General features: G+C 60.8%; 8 protein-coding genes across 8 annotated transcripts; 4 read left to right on the plus strand and 4 right to left on the minus strand.

Annotated features, from left to right (window-relative positions):
- Positions 1–694: 694 nt before the first annotated feature.
- On the minus strand, positions 695–4,165 carry K452DRAFT_217127 (uncharacterized protein; the record flags this gene model as incomplete). Its single annotated transcript, XM_033536270.1, has 2 exons — positions 695–3,518; positions 3,570–4,165. The coding sequence occupies 2 exons, from the start codon at positions 4,163–4,165 to the stop codon at positions 695–697; spliced, it is 3,420 nt and encodes a 1,139-aa protein (XP_033403251.1).
- Positions 4,166–4,417: 252 nt separating this feature from the next.
- On the plus strand, positions 4,418–5,291 carry K452DRAFT_262114 (uncharacterized protein; the record flags this gene model as incomplete). Its single annotated transcript, XM_033538598.1, has 2 exons — positions 4,418–4,579; positions 4,659–5,291. 2 exons carry the CDS (start codon positions 4,418–4,420, stop codon positions 5,289–5,291), a joined length of 795 nt encoding a protein of 264 aa, XP_033403252.1.
- A 448-nt stretch (positions 5,292–5,739) lies between these two features.
- K452DRAFT_217750 (uncharacterized protein) lies at positions 5,740–6,186 on the minus strand (the record flags this gene model as incomplete). Its single annotated transcript, XM_033536311.1, has 1 exon — positions 5,740–6,186. The coding sequence occupies one exon, from the start codon at positions 6,184–6,186 to the stop codon at positions 5,740–5,742; it is 447 nt and encodes a 148-aa protein (XP_033403253.1).
- Positions 6,187–6,537: 351 nt separating this feature from the next.
- On the plus strand, positions 6,538–7,655 carry K452DRAFT_293942 (uncharacterized protein; the record flags this gene model as incomplete). Its single annotated transcript, XM_033541641.1, has 2 exons — positions 6,538–7,462; positions 7,540–7,655. 2 exons carry the CDS (start codon positions 6,538–6,540, stop codon positions 7,653–7,655), a joined length of 1,041 nt encoding a protein of 346 aa, XP_033403254.1.
- A 179-nt stretch (positions 7,656–7,834) lies between these two features.
- K452DRAFT_262116 (uncharacterized protein) lies at positions 7,835–9,236 on the minus strand. Its single transcript, XM_033538599.1, has 2 exons — positions 8,921–9,236; positions 7,835–8,863 (listed from the first exon to the last, which is right to left on the minus strand). The coding sequence occupies exons 1-2, from the start codon at positions 9,082–9,084 to the stop codon at positions 7,963–7,965; spliced, it is 1,065 nt and encodes a 354-aa protein (XP_033403255.1). The 5' UTR covers positions 9,085–9,236; the 3' UTR covers positions 7,835–7,962.
- K452DRAFT_314673 (uncharacterized protein) lies at positions 9,125–11,008 on the plus strand (the record flags this gene model as incomplete). Its single annotated transcript, XM_033543779.1, has 2 exons — positions 9,125–9,237; positions 9,313–11,008. The coding sequence occupies 2 exons, from the start codon at positions 9,125–9,127 to the stop codon at positions 10,709–10,711; spliced, it is 1,512 nt and encodes a 503-aa protein (XP_033403256.1). The 3' UTR covers positions 10,712–11,008.
- Positions 11,009–11,598: 590 nt separating this feature from the next.
- On the minus strand, positions 11,599–14,353 carry K452DRAFT_348218 (uncharacterized protein; the record flags this gene model as incomplete). The annotated part of the gene is made up of 5 exons (XM_033545528.1): positions 11,599–12,973; positions 13,049–13,361; positions 13,468–13,849; positions 13,905–14,113; positions 14,167–14,353. 5 exons carry the CDS (start codon positions 14,351–14,353, stop codon positions 11,599–11,601), a joined length of 2,466 nt encoding a protein of 821 aa, XP_033403257.1.
- Positions 14,354–14,513: 160 nt separating this feature from the next.
- K452DRAFT_241098 (uncharacterized protein) lies at positions 14,514–16,517 on the plus strand. The gene is made up of 3 exons (XM_033537809.1): positions 14,514–14,973; positions 15,073–16,072; positions 16,133–16,517. The coding sequence occupies exons 1-3, from the start codon at positions 14,612–14,614 to the stop codon at positions 16,277–16,279; spliced, it is 1,509 nt and encodes a 502-aa protein (XP_033403258.1). The 5' UTR covers positions 14,514–14,611; the 3' UTR covers positions 16,280–16,517.
- Positions 16,518–16,553: the final 36 nt, after the last annotated feature.

Consider the following 16,553-nt stretch of genomic DNA (forward strand, 5'->3'; position numbering starts at 1 on the left):
TAGCTCTCTAGCCAGCCGCTTGCATATTTGCAAGCAAGCAAGCAAACATGTGGATCATGCGTTCTCGCGTTCTCGCTTTCTAGTGCGAAGAAGAAGAAGAAGAAGAAGAAGAAGAAGAAGAAGAAGCCAAGAAGTCAAGAAAATGACGACAACGACGACGAAGAAGAAGAAGAAAAGCAGAAGAAGCAAAAAACAGACGCCCAAGCGCGACCACAGGTATGGCGGTCGGATGCAGCAAGCCGAAGCGAAGCGAAGCGAAGTTGAATGAAGCGAAACCTCCACTCCAGACGATAGGAGGAGGGTACGATAAGACGGAGGAAGTACAGTACAGGACCAGGCGCACACACTGCCAAGCGCGGGATAGCAGGCAGGGCGGGGGATATGCTAAGACGACGGAAAAAGTCGAATGAAGAAAAAAAAAAAAAAAAACGACAGAAGGCCAGCAAAACCGCGGACCGAATTGAACTGAACTGAAACCCAGAGAGAGAGAGCCCTAACCTCAGGAAGAAGCGAAGCGAAGCGAAGCGAAACGAAGCTGGAAACGGGGAATGCGGAATGGGGGATGCGGACAAAGGCGTGACGTGGTGACGTGACGGCCATCCATGCAGAAGCAGACGAAGGGGTTGAAGAAAAGGAAGAAGAAGCAGAAGCAGAAGCAGAAAAGAAAGCTCGCGCAAAAAAGCGACGCAAACCCCTACGCCGTCACGGCCCGCACGCCCTGCAACAACAGCCCGAACACAAACCCCCTCGCCACGCTCTCGACCTGCAAGCAATCAAACACTCGGCCCAACGCCTCGCCACTCGCCGCCTGGCCCATCACGCTCGTCAGCGCCTGCGGCATGCCCCGCTCAACCAGCAGCTTCCGTGCCTTAACCCGCAACCGCTCCTTATCCTCCGGGCTCATCGGCCCCGGCCATTTACTGCGCTCCTCGTCGCTGGGCAGCGCGTTCATGCGCAGCTTGAGCAGGTGTCCCGCAATGCCCGTGTCCGAGCTATTCGCCTCGAGCACCGTGTCTTGCAGGAGCACGCGGATGCTCTCGAGCTGCGGGTTCCCGGGCCGCAGGAGGAACGTCTTTGCCGCCGTGAGGAGCGACTTGCGGATCTGCCATACCGACGACATCGTGTACAGCTCGTTGATGATGGCGAAGAACAGCTCCACCGCCATCTGCGTCTCCTGCTCGTTCAGCGGCTGCTGCGTCTTCGGCACCACGGATGACCGGTCTTTCTCCGTCGCCGTCGCCGTCGTGCTCGTCGTCGCTGACCGCGTCGTCGTCTTCGGTGGGCTCCCGCCGTTCACATGCGCCGGCTCGGACGCCGCGGCCGTCGACGCCCGTGACAAGCGCCTCGACTCCTCGCTGCGCCGCTTGCGCTGCTGCGGCGGGCTCAACGGGCCTCCCTCGCCGACGTAGTCGTCCGTGATATCCGACGGCAACGGCGGCAGGTTCAGGATTTGGTCTCCGCCCATAAGAGGCGAGATGTCTAGGCTCTCGCGAGCAGACGTGGAACGGCTAGGCGCGCGGCTGTGCTCGACGCTCGAGCGGCCGTACACGGACGACCTAGACGATGACGTCGGCCGCATCTTGTACTCCGCGTCCAAGTCTGGTTGGTAGCTGGGGCGGCGCTCCATCTGCGCAATCGGTGCGGGCTGCTGGTCAATGATGGGCGAAGTGCGTAGGCTGTCGGTGCTCCGCCGGCTGGCTGTGACAGGGGAGCGCACGCTGTCCTGGCTGCGCCGGCCCGGCGCGATCGAAAGCATGCTCTCCGAGCGCATGTGCGTGGGATTTGGTAGCTCCGACACGGTGCTCTCTGCCCGCTTGTGCCTGGAGCTCGGCGTCGGCGTCGATTGCTCGGGTCCGCTGTTTTCGGCGGACTTGCTAATGGTCGTCTTCCGCTTCGGGCCCAGGGCTCCAAATGCGCCGGTGATGTTGCCGAACACGGCCTTTCCTCCTCCAGCGACTTCCTTGGGCGCTTTGGCAAGAGCGTCAAACATGCCCTTACCCATTGCTTCGAACGCCGACGGCGTCGGCCAGCCGAAGCCTGGTTTGGTGAGTACAGGCGATCCGTCCAGACCACGCTCCTTCTCAAGGAATCTCTTCATTCCTTCGCTCTCAGCAAGGGGCTGCCACGACATGGCGTCATTGAGATACCTTTCGAGTTCACCGCGCAGTGAAGACTTGGTATGGCCCTTCCAAGAAGGCAGCTTGGAATGCGCTTCGGTAAAGCCTGGCACGCCCGAGACAATCGAAATGCGTTTAAGCACTTCGTGCAAGGTCTCAAAGTCAGCGTACTTTCTAGCAATCATCCATCCGGAATGGTGCGATGTCGATGGCTCGATCTGGATGAGATAATCGCCGACCGGTTTCGACTTGATGGTGGACTTGTCTCCCGGCGTCGCATCGTCGAAGATGGCAATGTTGGCATTATGCAAGGTCAATGGAGGAGGCTTGGGGATTTCCTGCGGAGTTCCTCCTAACGCGGTGGGCGTTTTCTCAGTCACAATTTGGTCGAAGCTCGTAAAGGTTTGGCGCTTCGACGACGGGGAAGAGATTTGCGGCTCTTTTGAGCTTGTCTTTTCTGATGGGTTCGTCGCTTTCGTTATGGAATCGTTGGGGCTTTTCATAAAAGTGGAGTCCTGCAGAGAAGCCCGGCGGTCGTCGTTGTGGTCGCTCTGGGAAGAGCTGGGGGTGGCTACACCTTGCGTGGTGCTTTCGGACATGTCGTCGTTGAAGCTCGTACTCGACTTTCCCTTATCCTTCTCTGTATCCTCCCTGTCGAGTTGTTCACGCAGCCTGCGAGCGTCGTCCTCGACAATCATCTGCGTGAGGCGCTGTGCCTCTTTCATCGCATCGTCCATGGCGTCCTGCGCCCTGCTAACGGTGCGTTTGTGCTTCTTCGAGTCTTCGGTGCCCTCCTCGCTGGGGGAGCCAGCAGCATTTTCGCGCTCGGCCGCTTGCTGCTTGGTTTCTCCCTGGCTCTTGCTCGTGGGCTGGCCAGTGGCACCCTCTACACCCGCATCTATGGCGTTCATGAACTCCGGTTCGCCTTCTTCCAAAAAGTACACTATCCAACCATTGATACATTCGGGTGTCGAGCAGGAAGTGATGGTCATGTCCAATACGACCTTTGCCAAAATCTCCCTCAGGAATACCCTCGCAGGCTTGCAGTTGTAAGTTTTTGATTCCAGATAGTTCTCGAGGACATCATCTGCGACCATGTCCAACTTCTTTGCCTGATGCTTCCGGTCCAACACACTGGCGAGGTTACAGTCCGGCTTCAGTTTCAGGTAATTCTGAACCGCCTCGGCCGGCGGTGTGTTCGGAGATGATGCTAAGGCGCCGGAAAGTTCGTGCAGGAAAACGATTACAATTGCGGAGGAGTTTGTCAGGAATTCAAGGAACAGATCAGCAGGTCGTTTCCGGGAAAGGTGGTTGGAGACTGAGATGATGAAGGCGGCCAACGTGTTGCGGCAAGCGGCGGGGAAAGCGAATTCGCCGGGGATGATGGGATTATACCACCACCTGTACAGCGCTATCAGTATTTAGGACAACGCTCAGAGAAATGATACGTACTTGACATATTCCTTGATGACAGCGTCCGTCAGCTCGTTGAGCGCGGCGCCTGTCTCCGGCCGGAAAGCCGAATAATCGAGCTGCTTCCCGGAGAAGAGCTGAACATCGACCTCTGCATTTCGCCGTTCCGCAGCTTCTTCTTCCTTTGCGGAATTCCTAGCTTTCAGAACTCTGTGTACGACGTCCAGGCCGATGTCCTTGCGTCTCTTCTCCTCGGCGGCCCGGCTGGCGCCATCTCCGTGTAGGCCACCACCTTCCCACTGCGCATGCAGTACTATGCCTCCGACGACACCGATGAGGACAAGTCCCACTCTGCCCAGCACCAGGTACGTGGTTGCTCCCAGACCGACCAAGCACGCGCCAAGCGTCTCGTTGGTGGCGGTGGAGAGGAAGCGCAGGGCGCGGTCGGTAAAGGCCTGGAGGTTCACCGGGGGCGGCGCGGGGGCGCTCGAAGGTTCGGGAGCGGCGTCCGTCGACGTGTTCGGGAGCGCGCCGGAGCGGGGCGCTGGAGAATCGTGTCTAGCGTCGTCTGAGGTGGTGGTGGAGGTGGTAGTGGCGGGGAGCGGCGCGGGGGTGGAGTGGTTAGGGCTGCTCATGGCGACCTGGGCGCGGGCGTGGACATTTGCGAGGCAAGGCGTGTTGGGGGCGGCAGCTTTAGCGCTCTGGCGGGCGTGGTGAAAAGGGGAGGTTGTTGTTTCTAAAAGTGTGTACGTTCCTACGGGGTATGCTGACGCTGATCTGCTGGGGGCGGGCGATCTTGCGGCAGGGATCCCGGGCATGACGACTGCGGGCTGGTCCAAAATTTCAGAGCGGCAAGGCGTGAAACGGCGCCCACACCACTGTCCGTCATGAGTGCCTGCGTCGCCTGCCAGAACCCGCTGCTGCTCGAGCTGGACGAGTCGGACGACGAGCACGATGTCTGCATAGGAGGGAGCTCAAGCAGCGCCGCCGCGCCAAAAACGGTCCCGGACGACGTGCATCTGAATTGCGGCTGCCATTTTCACTGGTACGTACATTCCCTGTTTTTTTTTTTTCCGTGCCAGCCAGCCTCGCCAATTTCCACCGCCTTGCTAACTGTGGCCCAGGCAGTGCCTCCTGGACGCCTACACCGTCCCCGAATGCTCCAACTGCTCTGCCAACCTCTGCTCCGTCGCCCCCGACGGCGGCCAGCAGGTCCTCTGCCACATCAACAACGAGGGCGGCCAGCAGGAGAACGTCGACATCTTGCCGCTGCTCAGCGAGGAGGGCTACCTCAAAGCCAACCCGGAGGAGCGCAAATGCCGGGCATTCCTCGAGTTCTGCCGCGAGGGCGATGTCGGTGCTGTGGTCGCCATGCTCCAGGATGATGATGATGATGAAGATGAAGATGACGACGACGACGACGAACACGAACACGACCAGCACATGCACGAGCGCCGTGAGATCGATGTCCTCAGATATCAGGATCCGATCGGCGACATGCAATCGGGTCTGCACGCTGCCGTTGCCGGTGCCAGTCGCGAAGCCGCCTGGCTGCTCCTCCTGCTGGCCTCGAATCTCGACCTCTCGGAGTTCCCTGCCCAAGTCTTCCAGGAAGCCGAGGCCCTGGGAATCATGAGGGGAGATCAAACGGGCAAGGCCGACATCAGGACCCTGAGGGACGCGTCAGGAATGACCGCCGCGGACCTGGCCCATGAGATGGGGGGTGTCTGGGTGGGGTGGCCGCAGAGGCTCTCAGTCTGATTGAAGGGGACCGCAAAGGCCCAGATCTCCAGACTGAGGCAAAGGGTGCAGATCGACATATACCCAAGGGGGGACAAAAAATCAGGACATGTTCACGAGAGATGGAGTCGGCACCAAAAAGTTATCGCAAATGCTATAAGTTTGATTTAAACTGTCTATATTTACCCCTCCATAATTGCCAGACGCTCAATGCCCAAGGGCCAGAGTCTGGCTTCTAAAGCTATGGAACAGAGGGGCTGGAATACAATATTCGCCGTCCGAGTGAAGTCCAGGCATTCAAAAGAAATGACACCATGCCAGACTCAAAGAAGAAGGCGGTTGCGCAGGTCTATAAGATCTGGCTGCGGGGGAATAACAGAACTTCCTCGCGATCTACTGAGTAGAAACCGGAGGAACCGTGCTCCAGAAAGCTGCAACATCAGTGCCTGCCGAGGCCGTGCTCAAGCACTCACACCTTGACAAACTTGGTGTGGTTCCCGGTCGCAACGACAGGGCCAGCTGCGCCGTCGACCACCTTACTGATGACCACGCTGGTAAAGGCCAGCGTGCCACCGACCTTGTTGGCCCTGCCCTCGACCTCGATCACGTCGCCTTCCTTGGCCGAGGACACGTACGTGACGTGGATGTCGGTCGAGACGCCGTTTTTCTCGCGGAGGTCCCACGACGAGATGGCCAGCCCGCCGACCCAGTCGACCAGCGTCGCGCTGACGGAGCCGTGCAGCCCGCCCTTGGAGTTGACGTGGTTCTGTGTCAGCGGCAGCCGCGCTCGCACCAGGCCCTTGGACGCGTGCGTGATCGTGATGTCGGACAGCAGGAAGCCGTAGATGGCGCTCTTGGGCTTGACGCCCGCCCAGATGCGCTCAATGTGCGCTTGCGTCTCTTCGTCGCTCGCCATTGCTGGCGTGGTGACGGGGAATGCGTGGAGTGGGGGGGTTTCGTGAGGAGGGATGGTTTCAGAAGCGTTGAGGATGAGTTTTGTCCCGCCCCTGCAGATCGCCACCATTACCTCCGCTTTTCGGATCTCGAGGCACGACTCCACGAGGCATCATGTCTTAGTACGGTGCGCATTACAGCGACCCGGAGGCTGCTAGGCCACTATACTTTCTTCTCATATTGCCATTGAAAATAAACGTCTCGTTTGCACAAAAAAAATACCTGAATCCAGTTTCAAACCCGCACGGAGCTTTTTCATCATCAGTACCTCTCAATTTCTCTCATTCTCTTTATCTTATAAAATCATTACACAATGACCACCGCCGCCCTCCTCCAAGCCCTCATCCAACCCACCCTAACCGCCCTCTCCCCCACCCTCTCCCTCCCCCTCACCATCCGCATCCGCCTCCTCCTCCTCCAACCCTCCCTCCTCATCCTCACCCTCCTGGCCCTCCTCCCCCACACCACCTCCCACCCCACCTACAGCACCATCTACATCCCCACACGCAGCACGCACACCCTGCGCGCACTCGTCTTCCACCCCCCTAACCACAGCCCCAACACCAACAACCACCCAAAAACCAACCCCAAACCCCCCCTCCACATCTCCCTCCACGCCGGCGCCTTCCTCACCGGCCTCCCAGAACTAAACACCACGCACTGCACCCGCGTAGCAACGCACACGGGCGCAACCGTCATAGCGCCCTCCTACCGCCTCTCCCCACGCCACCCCTTCCCAGCAGCCCACCACGACGTGCTTGACGCGCTGGCCGCGCTGCCCCGCCTCCTAGGCGCGGACGTGGACGCCGGCCTCGTGACTCTGGACGGCTTCTCTGCGGGGGGATGTCTCGCGCTTGCTGCGGCATCAGTGGTGGACGCGCCCGCGCGCCCTGCCGCTGTGGTGGCGTTCTATCCGCCGCTGGACCTGGTCGCGCCGCCCTGGCGCCGGGGGGAAGGGAGAGGGTCGTGGGCGCAGTGGGCGCTTTGCTGGCTGTTAGACCCGCTGATGCGCGCGTATGCGGCGCCGGGGGACGGGGCGGCGGCGTTGCGGCCGGGGTTGGCGAGGGCGGAGGCCTTGCCACGGGAGTTGATGGTCGTGGTTGCGGGCGGGGATGTGTTGGCTGCGGAGCAGGTTGCTTTTGTGGAGAGGGTGAGGGGGGAGGGGAAGGCGAATGCGGAGGAGGGGAGACGGGTGGAGGTGCTGGTGGGCGAGGAGAGGGCGCATGGCTGGCTTGAGGGTAGGTGATTTTTGTTTTTTGCTTTTATGTTGCTTGTGTGGTGGTGTGTGAGAGGGGTTGGCTGACTGGGTTTGTAGTGCCGGGGTTTTTGCTGGGGAGGGAGGGGAGGAGGGAGAGGGATGAGGTGTTTGCGAAGGCGGTCGAGTTTGTTAAGGAGGCGCATCGGAGGAGAGGGTGGGTGTGGGATGGTTGAGGTGTTGGCATTTAGAAGAAAATAGCTGTGCTTTGCTGCTCTAATTAGGGCTGATGGTAGATTTCTTTGGAGGGGAGAGGTACATACGTCTCTGACATATCTTGCTGACTTCAACCTCATTGCTGTTTTGGCTTACTTCGTACAGCGGCTCACAATCACTGCATTTTGAGAAAACGAATTCGGTCATATCTCATAGTGGCTCTAAGGTATAAGTCTTGGCACACCAAGAAGTCTTCCTATCATACTCGTTAGACACTGCTGTACAACAGGCCATAGCGCCGCGTAATACATCATGACTACCGCAGCATTAAGGCCCCATAATCGCCCTAACGTCCCAGACCAACAACCGCTCGTCCCACCCGCAGCTTGCACACCAGCCCTCAGCACCGAAAAGACACCAATCCACGCCCGTCACGAACTCGGTGTGCCTCCCCATGCGGCCCATTTCCTTGCCACCGCCAAACACCAGAGGGTCGTTTGCCACTGTCTCCTGGCCGGTGCCCATGGCACTGCCGTCTGTCCATACGCGGCACGTCATGTCGTAGCTCGCGCTTAGCAGCACGTCTGACAGGTGCGGGCTCCAGGTGATGCGGCGCACGGCGTACTCGTGGCCCGGAAGCACGGCCATGGGACCAGCGCCTGGGGCGCGAATGTCAAAGGAGCGGATGGTGCGGTCCACACCGGCGGTCGCGATAACGCCATTGCGGTACTTGTTCCAGTCGTGCGTGAGGGCTTCACTGGGCGGTGCGCCTCCGGCCGGTATCGCTGGCGTGCCGACGCGCGACTTCGGCGGGCTGTGGATCGGGATGCTGAGCGTCAGGTGGTTGCTGGCTGAGGCGGGGGTACGGAGGTCGAAGATTCGCAGGTGGCTGTCGGAGCTGACTGCGCTGAGGATGCTGGGCGCATGCGGGCTGAACTGCGCGCTGTAGGTGCACGAGTGTGTGGGCAGCGTCGCGATGGAGGAGGCTGAGTTGGGATTCCAGATCTTGATCGTGCCGTCCCACGACGAGGACAGGAACGTGTCTTTGGCTACGAGATTCCAGTGTACGGAGAAGACTTCGCGCGCATGTTCGGACCAGGCTTGGATGGGGAATTCGGAGAGGGTGATGTCAAACAGCTTGATGCTGCCGTCGCCCGACGCCGTGAGGATCTGGTTCTCGTGCGCCTCGGACCAGGCCGTGTCGAAGAGGGAGTCTTGCGTGTCGAACCTGCACTCTCAGACTTCGGTAAGCGGTCGTTCGATCGCAAGGCACGGTGCGCTTGACCATTTCTCGGCGACGATGCCGTTGGGCGTCAGCCCGAGGATGTACAGCCTGCCATTTCCGACGAGGCCAAAGTTTGCGGACGCGGCGACGGCGATGCGCGAGTCGAAGAAGGGCGAGTACTTGACACTGTAGCCATTGTAGCCCTGGGTGCGGAATTCGAGCATGGTGGTGGCTGGGCGGTGGTCGGAGGTCGGCAATGACGAGATGGAGGGTCTTGGGCAGCTTATTTCATGGGCGACGCGGGCCGGCGAGGACGATGTTCAAGGCGAAGCTGGAGAGAACCCAAGTGCTCATGTCGACGCGACCAGGCACCGCTGGTAAGCTCATCGGGAGCTGTTCGTGGTGGGGTTGCACCGCCGCGAGGGTGTTTGACGCCGGCTGCCGCGAGTCAGTTTCCCTGCCGAGGTTGACGACATCGGCCTGCCTCTGACCATCCAAGCATCTACATGCATGGACGCCTTTGTATCTAAGAAGAGACGCAGATCATCGCCGTCGGATGTCGACCGAAACATCATTTCCGCGCCACTGGTAGTCGACGACGATGAATCGACCGACTTCAAGCTCGCCGTGCTGGCATCGCTACATCCCGAGCTTGACCACCCATGTCTGCTTGAAGCTTTACTAGCTTTCGATGGCTCTGTGGAAAGAGCCTCGGACTGGCTCAAAAAAGAACAGAGCTCAAAGCGTCCTCAAAAAAAGCTAGCTGCGGTAAGATATCAGTCTTCTTTTACTTCATACACTCTCCCGCGCAAAGAAAGCGAGCAATCTCAGACCAAACCACCACGGATAACCCAGAAAGGCAAAACACTGCATTTATACTCTCCAGAAGACGTGGAAAAACATACCCCATGCTCCATCATTCACAACTTCCTCCCCTCCGAAGAGGCCGACGCACTGCTCCGTGAACTTCTCAACGAAGTCCCCACCTTCGGCCGCCAGAGCTTCAAGCTCTTCGACAACGTCGTCCAGAGCCCACACACGATGTGCTTCTACGTCGACAGCTGGGACGAAGCCGAGCAGCAAAAGACCGAGTACGTGTACAACGGCAGTCACGTTGAAGACGTCCGGCGCACACTGCCCGAAATGGCAAAAGTATCACGCAAAGTGCAAGACACCGTCAATAGCGAGATACTCCGGCGAATCGAGCACTTCCAAGGCGGCGAGCGACTGAAATACCAGTCCGCCCGCGAATGGACGCCCAACGCCTCCTTCGTCAACTGCTACGACGGCGGCGCCGAGAGCGTCGGCTACCACTCGGACCAGATGACCTACCTAGGCCCGCGCGCCGTAATCGGGAGCCTCAGTCTAGGCGTCGCGCGTGAGTTCCGAGTCCGCAAAATCGTAGCCCGAGACGAGGAGGACGGCGGCGGCGGCGGCGGCGGCGGCGGCGGCGACGCAACCGCGCGCGCCGACGCAGAGGGCCAGATCGCAATCCACCTGCCGCACAACTCGCTGCTGGTGATGCACGCGGGCATGCAGGAGGAGTGGAAACACAGCATTGCGCCGGCCGCGGCCATCGATCCGCACCCGCTCGCTGGCCGCAAGCGCATCAATGTCACGTATCGCCACTACAAGCCCAGTCTGCATCCGAGGTTCACGCCGCGCTGCGCTTGCGGCGTTGCGGCTGTGCTGCGCTGTGTGCAGAGGAAGAGGGCGACGAGGGGCCGTTATATGTGGATGTGCCATGCGGGATATTCGGCTGGGCGGGAGGGGGATGGGTGCGGATTTTTTAAGTGGGCGGAGTTTGATGAGGAGGGGGAGCCGGTGTGGGAGGAGAGGAAGGGGGGTTAAGTTCGTCTAGGTGCATGTACCGCATGCACCGGCAAGCTAGGCAGGCAAACGAATGCTGGATGCGTATGTACATCTTCCAGCAATGCTATTAAATCGCCAAAGCACAGCAGCACTTTCTCTGTCTCCTAGTGGCTTCTTCCAATGGACACATTGAAGGCCCAACCAACAAACATCACCACTAAGCTACCCAGCTCCCACGCCCCCGCTACCCGGCCGTTTCACCACCACCACCATCCTCAACCAACCAAGCACCACCACAACCGCACCAAAAAAAAAAAACCGCAAACAAAAGCCCCCCTCCCCTTCTCTCAAGCCACATATACAGCATATCATAGCAACAAGCCACCTTCTAGAATCACGCCCGTCCCATCCTCCACCATCTCCCCTATGTCTACCTACATATTTGCTATACAGACAAAGGCAAATCGGCGAACACGATGGACAAACAGGCGGGGTCAAACCTGACCTAACTATTACATCGCCGTCCTATGGAGCCGCCACAAACTTAATAGACGCGCGTGCTTGCGTGGCGCGGCGAGGTGGTTGTGCTGACGCTCACCACGCCCGCGCAATGGCGCCCTCCACCACAATCACGCCCTAGTGTGCGCCATCTAGAGTCCTTGCGGAGCACGTGCATCGCTGTGACTGGTCGGGTACATATGTTACTGTGAGTGGGCGGGTTTTGCTTGTTGTAGGAGGCGCGGGGCGGACAGCCCCCTTTGGAATGCTGCTGCGCGAAGGCTGCTACCAGTCTTGTTCCTGTCAAGGGCAAGCTTGCGCTTGTCGTTGGGAAGAGCGTGCTGAGCTTGGAGGCAAGAGGTTGCGTGATACTATGTACGTTTTTATAAGTGTATACAAGCACTACTTACCTCCTACACACCACGCACCTACCTTTTACCCAGCCCCAACCCCAACTCACCCACACCCTCCCCCACAGCCCTCACACTCCTCAACGTCAGCGCCGCCGCCCCCATCGCCACCCTCACACCCTCCTCCAGCCCCACCCCCCTCGCCAACGCCGAAACCAACACCCCAGCAAACGTGTCCCCCGCGCCATTCACGCTCACCACCTCCTCCCCACTGAGCACCATCTCGGGCCTCAGCAGGCGCAAATACACGCCCCCGACGGGCGCCTTGCCGGCACTTACATCCTCCCGCGTGAACCCCGAGCGGGAGAGCACGTGCGGACTTCGCAGCCCGTCCCCGTCCTCGACGCCCACCATCCGCGCCACCAGCACGCCCTCCGCCCCCAGCGTCACGGCCAGACACGGCACCAGCGGCAGCAGCTGCAGCGCCTGCTGCGGCACGCCCTGCGCGACCAGCTGCGCCGACGTCGCCTGCGCCAGGAGCGCGCTCGCGCCGCCTTGCGGCAGGTTGTACGCGTTCGTGAGAGCCCAGTAGGCGGGCGAGGCGAAGAGGTCGCGCTCGCGCGCCGCGGCCCACATGGCAGCGAGCTCGAGGGCGTTGGGGGTGGCGAGGTCGGCGAGCGGGCGCGGGTACAGGACGTCGTGCTGGTCTTGGGGCTTAGCGGAAAGGCCCTCGAACAGCCGCGCCGCCTTCACGCCGCTGACGGGCTCGAACAGCGTGCGCGCACCCGCGGCCCGCCCCGCGCGCAGCCATGCCCGCAGCGTAGCGGGGCTCCAGTTCGCGTCCGCGACGAGCCAGGCGGGCCGCAGCGCCGCGAGGTCGGCGTTGAACGCGCTGCCGATGTCCTGTCCAGCTGCAGGCGCGGGCGTGTCCTGTATGATGTCCATATCTGCCAGCCCGAGCGCGAGGTCCCGCCGCGCGTCGTTGACCGCGACGTACTGGCCGGTGTGGGCGCCGGGGCGCACCACGACGCTGCCCGCGTCGAGTTTGGAGTCCCGCTGCAGCAGGTCCAGCGCGACGCGGCCCATGGCGTCGTCGCCGATGGCGCTGGCCAGCCGCACGCCGCTGCCGGAGAGCCGCGCCGCGAGCGCGATGTTGTGCGCCACGCCGCCGAGGGTCTGCGTGATCGAGGCCCGGTTCGACGTGTGGGGTTTGGGGGAGAGCGCCACGGGCGTGTTGGGCGCGGCGTTGGGAGGTGGGACGTAGTTGCAGGCGAAGTCGATGGCGAGGGCGCCGGCCACGACGACGTCGACGTTTTCTTGTGCTGCGGGTGTCTCTGCTTGCGGGGGCTTGGCGTCAGTGGTTTTGGTGGTGGGAGGTGCTTCAGAGACTGCTGCTGCAGACGACGACGACGACGACGACGATGACACGGCCGAGGAATCTACGGGTATATTGCTATCGACAGGCGCGCCATCAGCTCCGTATACATGATCATCCAGATCCGGGCAGTATAGCCGGTGAGCCTCTCACATGGACTTGCTCGGCTTAGACTCCCCCTTCAGCGACTCCTCGAGGGCCAGCAGCTCCTTGGCGACGTTGGTGCCGCGGGCGACGTTGGACGAGATGAGGGCGCGGTTGGCCGTGACGCTCTTGCCGCCGGTGAGCTCCTTGATCTTGGCCAGGATGAAGGGCGTGTTCTTGGCGCCCGTGATGCCGAGCACGTTGGCTTCTTCGACGGCGTCCTTGATGATCGTGTCGATTTCCGATTTGGGGATGCTGGCGGACGTCGGGATCGGGTTGGCCATCAGCAGGCCGGTGGCCAGCGGGAAGGCGTTTTGGGCATCTGCGGAGTATTAGAAACATAGCCACCAGGTGCTCATTTGGAGAAGATTTAATATGATAATTGAGATTCCACTCGATCGGAAAGAAACCCATAACTTTAAACTTACAGATCATAGCAGCTGCCTGCTTCTCGTCCTGCAGGACCTGCGGACTGGGGCTCCCGCTCTCCCGCGACCAGAAGCCGGGGAAGTCCACCCGTCCATTCCTCCCGTCGGCAAAAGTAGTCACGGGGACGCCCTGGGTCTCGAGGTACTCCAGGGTGCGAGGAATGTCCAAAAAGCTCTTGCAACCGCTACTGATGACAGCAACAGGCGTCCTACCAAGCTCGGTAAGATCCGCCGAAATGTCCATGGTGGACTCGGCACCGCGGTGGACGCCACCGAGGCCGCCGGTAGCAAAGACCTTGATGCCGGCGAGGTGGGCCAGGATCATGGTGCCGGCGATGGTGGTGCCGCCGGTGAATTTGGCGTTGTCGGCACCGGTGAGGCGCTGTCACGCGTCAGCCTTTCTAGCAGCCATGTCCGCATCCAATGGATTACAATACCAGGCCACACGCGTACGCCAGATCGCGGCGCGAGATCTTCAGCGTGCCCTCTTTGCCGGCCGAGGCGGCAATGCGGATCAGCTCCTCAGGGTCCATGCCGACACGTGCCACGCCGTCCAAGATGGCAATGGTGGCGGGGACGCCGCCCATGGTGCGCACGACGCTCTCGAGGTGCGAGGCCAGGGCGACATTGTCGGGGTACGGGAAGCCTGCGAGGATGAGCGAAGCTCTGGGGCGGCGAGGGCAGGGCGGGCCGACGCACCGTGCGTGTAGATGGTCGTCTCCAGCGCCACGACGGGCTTCTTCCTGGAGCCGTAGAGAGCTTCCTGCACCTCTTCCGACACCTCCAGTACGCGACTGAGCGCTGAAGTTTGCGGCTTAGCGGGCAGGCTGAAGGCCCGGCGGCAGACGGGGGAGCGAGCCCTGAGGGCCGCCCGAGCAGAAGCCATAGCCAGCATGTTGCAATGGTTGAAGCAGTACTATGTATGTATGTATAATAATTATTTATTATCTGGCGGGCGGGAGCTGGGGGCGCGGGGCGGGGCGGGCGCCGAGCAGGGACGGAGCATGGAAGTCCAAGCTCAAGTGAACACGACGCATCATCCACCACAGAAGCATACACTAAGCTATCTCCCGCCGCCAAGCCGCCCGACTTCCACCAACCCAGCGCGCCCGTCAATGCTGCATTTCCCACAAGTCCGGTCGAGATGAGGTCGTTAGCCTTCGCCCTGAGCTGCGTTGCAGCTCTCCTGTCCCCCGCCGCCGCCGCCGTCGAGCACTACAACAGCTCCGACGCCCTCTCCTCCAAGCAGATCCTCCCCAGCAACTTCAAGCCTCCCCAGGTCTTCCGCAACAACAACCTCGTCCGCAATGTCAACCTGGAGAAGAGCTATCCCCGGGAAACAATCAATGTCATCATTGAGAATGTCGACAAGGCTCCGCAGTCTGAGTACTACCTGCCCTTCGAGTCGGGCTTGATTTCACGCATCGGAGGCCTGGAGGTCAGGGACAAGAAGGACGCGCAGAAGGCGCCTTTCAAGGTCGAGGTCGTCGAGTATGACACCGAGAGGTATGGCCATCTCCCCATTGGAGGCCACAGCTCCATCCCGCACGACTGAAGTCTGGCCGCGGTGCCGCGCGTCCTCGTTCAGAGCTGACACGCATCCAGCACGACCGAGTTCTACCTGATCCGCCTGCCGGAGCCGCTCAAGCCCTCGGCGCAACTGACCATCAGCATCTCCTACACCATCCTGTCGGCCCTGAGGCCGCTGCCCGCGACGATTGAGCAGCGCGACAAGCAATACGTCCAGTACGCCTTCAGTGCCTACGCGCCGTCGGCCTACACGACGCTGAAGCAGAAGACGAAGCTCAAGTTCCCCAGCGCCGACGTGCCGGACTACACGGTGCTGCCGGCGAGCAACGCGGACCAGGCCGAGGACCCGACGCGGCAGGGCAGCACCTTTACGTACGGGCCGTACAACGAGGTGCCGGCCGGCGCCGAGGAGCCGGTGGCGGTGCGGTACGAGTTCACCAAGCCGCTGACGCACGCGACGCGCCTGGAGCGCGACATTGAGATCAGCCACTGGGGCGGCAACCTGGCGACCGAGGAGCGGTACTGGCTGACGAACCAGGGCGCGCAGCTCAAGAACCAGTTCAGCCGCGTGCAGTGGCAGATAACGCAGTACATGAACCCGGTGACGTCTGCGCTCAAGGAGCTGCAGGTGCCGCTGCACCCGGGCGCCGCAAACCCCTACTTCACCGACGACATTGGCAACGTGTCGACGAGCAAGTTCCGCAGCTCTGCGCGCGAGGCCCACCTCGAGCTCAAGCCGCGCTACCCCGTCTTCGGCGGGTGGAAGTACAACTTCCGCGTCGGCTGGGACGCCGAGCTCAGCCGCTTCCTGCGCAAGCTCAAGACGGGCGACGGCTACGCCCTCAAGGTGCCCTTCCTCGAGGGCCCGCGCATGCCCGAGGGCGTCGAGTACGAGCGCGTCGAGCTGCGCGTCATCCTGCCCGAGGGCGCCACCAACGTCAGGTTCGAGACCAGCGTGCCCGTCGTCGCGCACGAGGTCTCGCTGCACAAGACGTTCATGGACACGCTGGGCCGCACGACGCTGAAGCTGACGGCACTGAACGTCGTCGACGAGTGGCGCGGCCGCGACCTGATTGTGCGTTTTCTCTCCTAGTTATCTCCTCTGAGCCATCACCCGCTGATTCGTCTTTCGCAGATCACGTACGACTACCCTTGGACCGAGGCCTTCCGCAAGCCTCTGACCATCTTCCTCGGCATGCTCACTGTCTTCACGGCCGCGTGGGCCCTGGGCAGCATCGACACGAGCATTGGCGGCCGGCAGAAGGCGAAGGCGAAGGCGTGAGCCGGAGGCGTTAGCCGTAGGTGTTAGTCGTATACGTAAGTTAAAGGCGTTAAGCTGTAAAAGCGTAGACGACACTTTTGCTGCGTCGTTTATTTGGTTGTTTGTGTGTTGTGTGTTGTGTGTTGAGCATTGCGAGCTATAAAAATACCTACACATGTATGTTTGCTTCCTCAGCGGTCTACTGCATTCCAGTGTGTGTGTGCGTGCCGTTGTTTATTCGTTTGTCTATCTAATGCACGTTGTGTTGTTTGTGAGTGAGTGAGGTTTTGTGTGT

The sequence above is a fragment of the Aplosporella prunicola genome (genome assembly GCF_010093885.1).
Source record: "Aplosporella prunicola CBS 121167 unplaced genomic scaffold K452scaffold_1, whole genome shotgun sequence".
Taxonomy (NCBI): domain Eukaryota; kingdom Fungi; phylum Ascomycota; class Dothideomycetes; order Botryosphaeriales; family Aplosporellaceae; genus Aplosporella; species Aplosporella prunicola.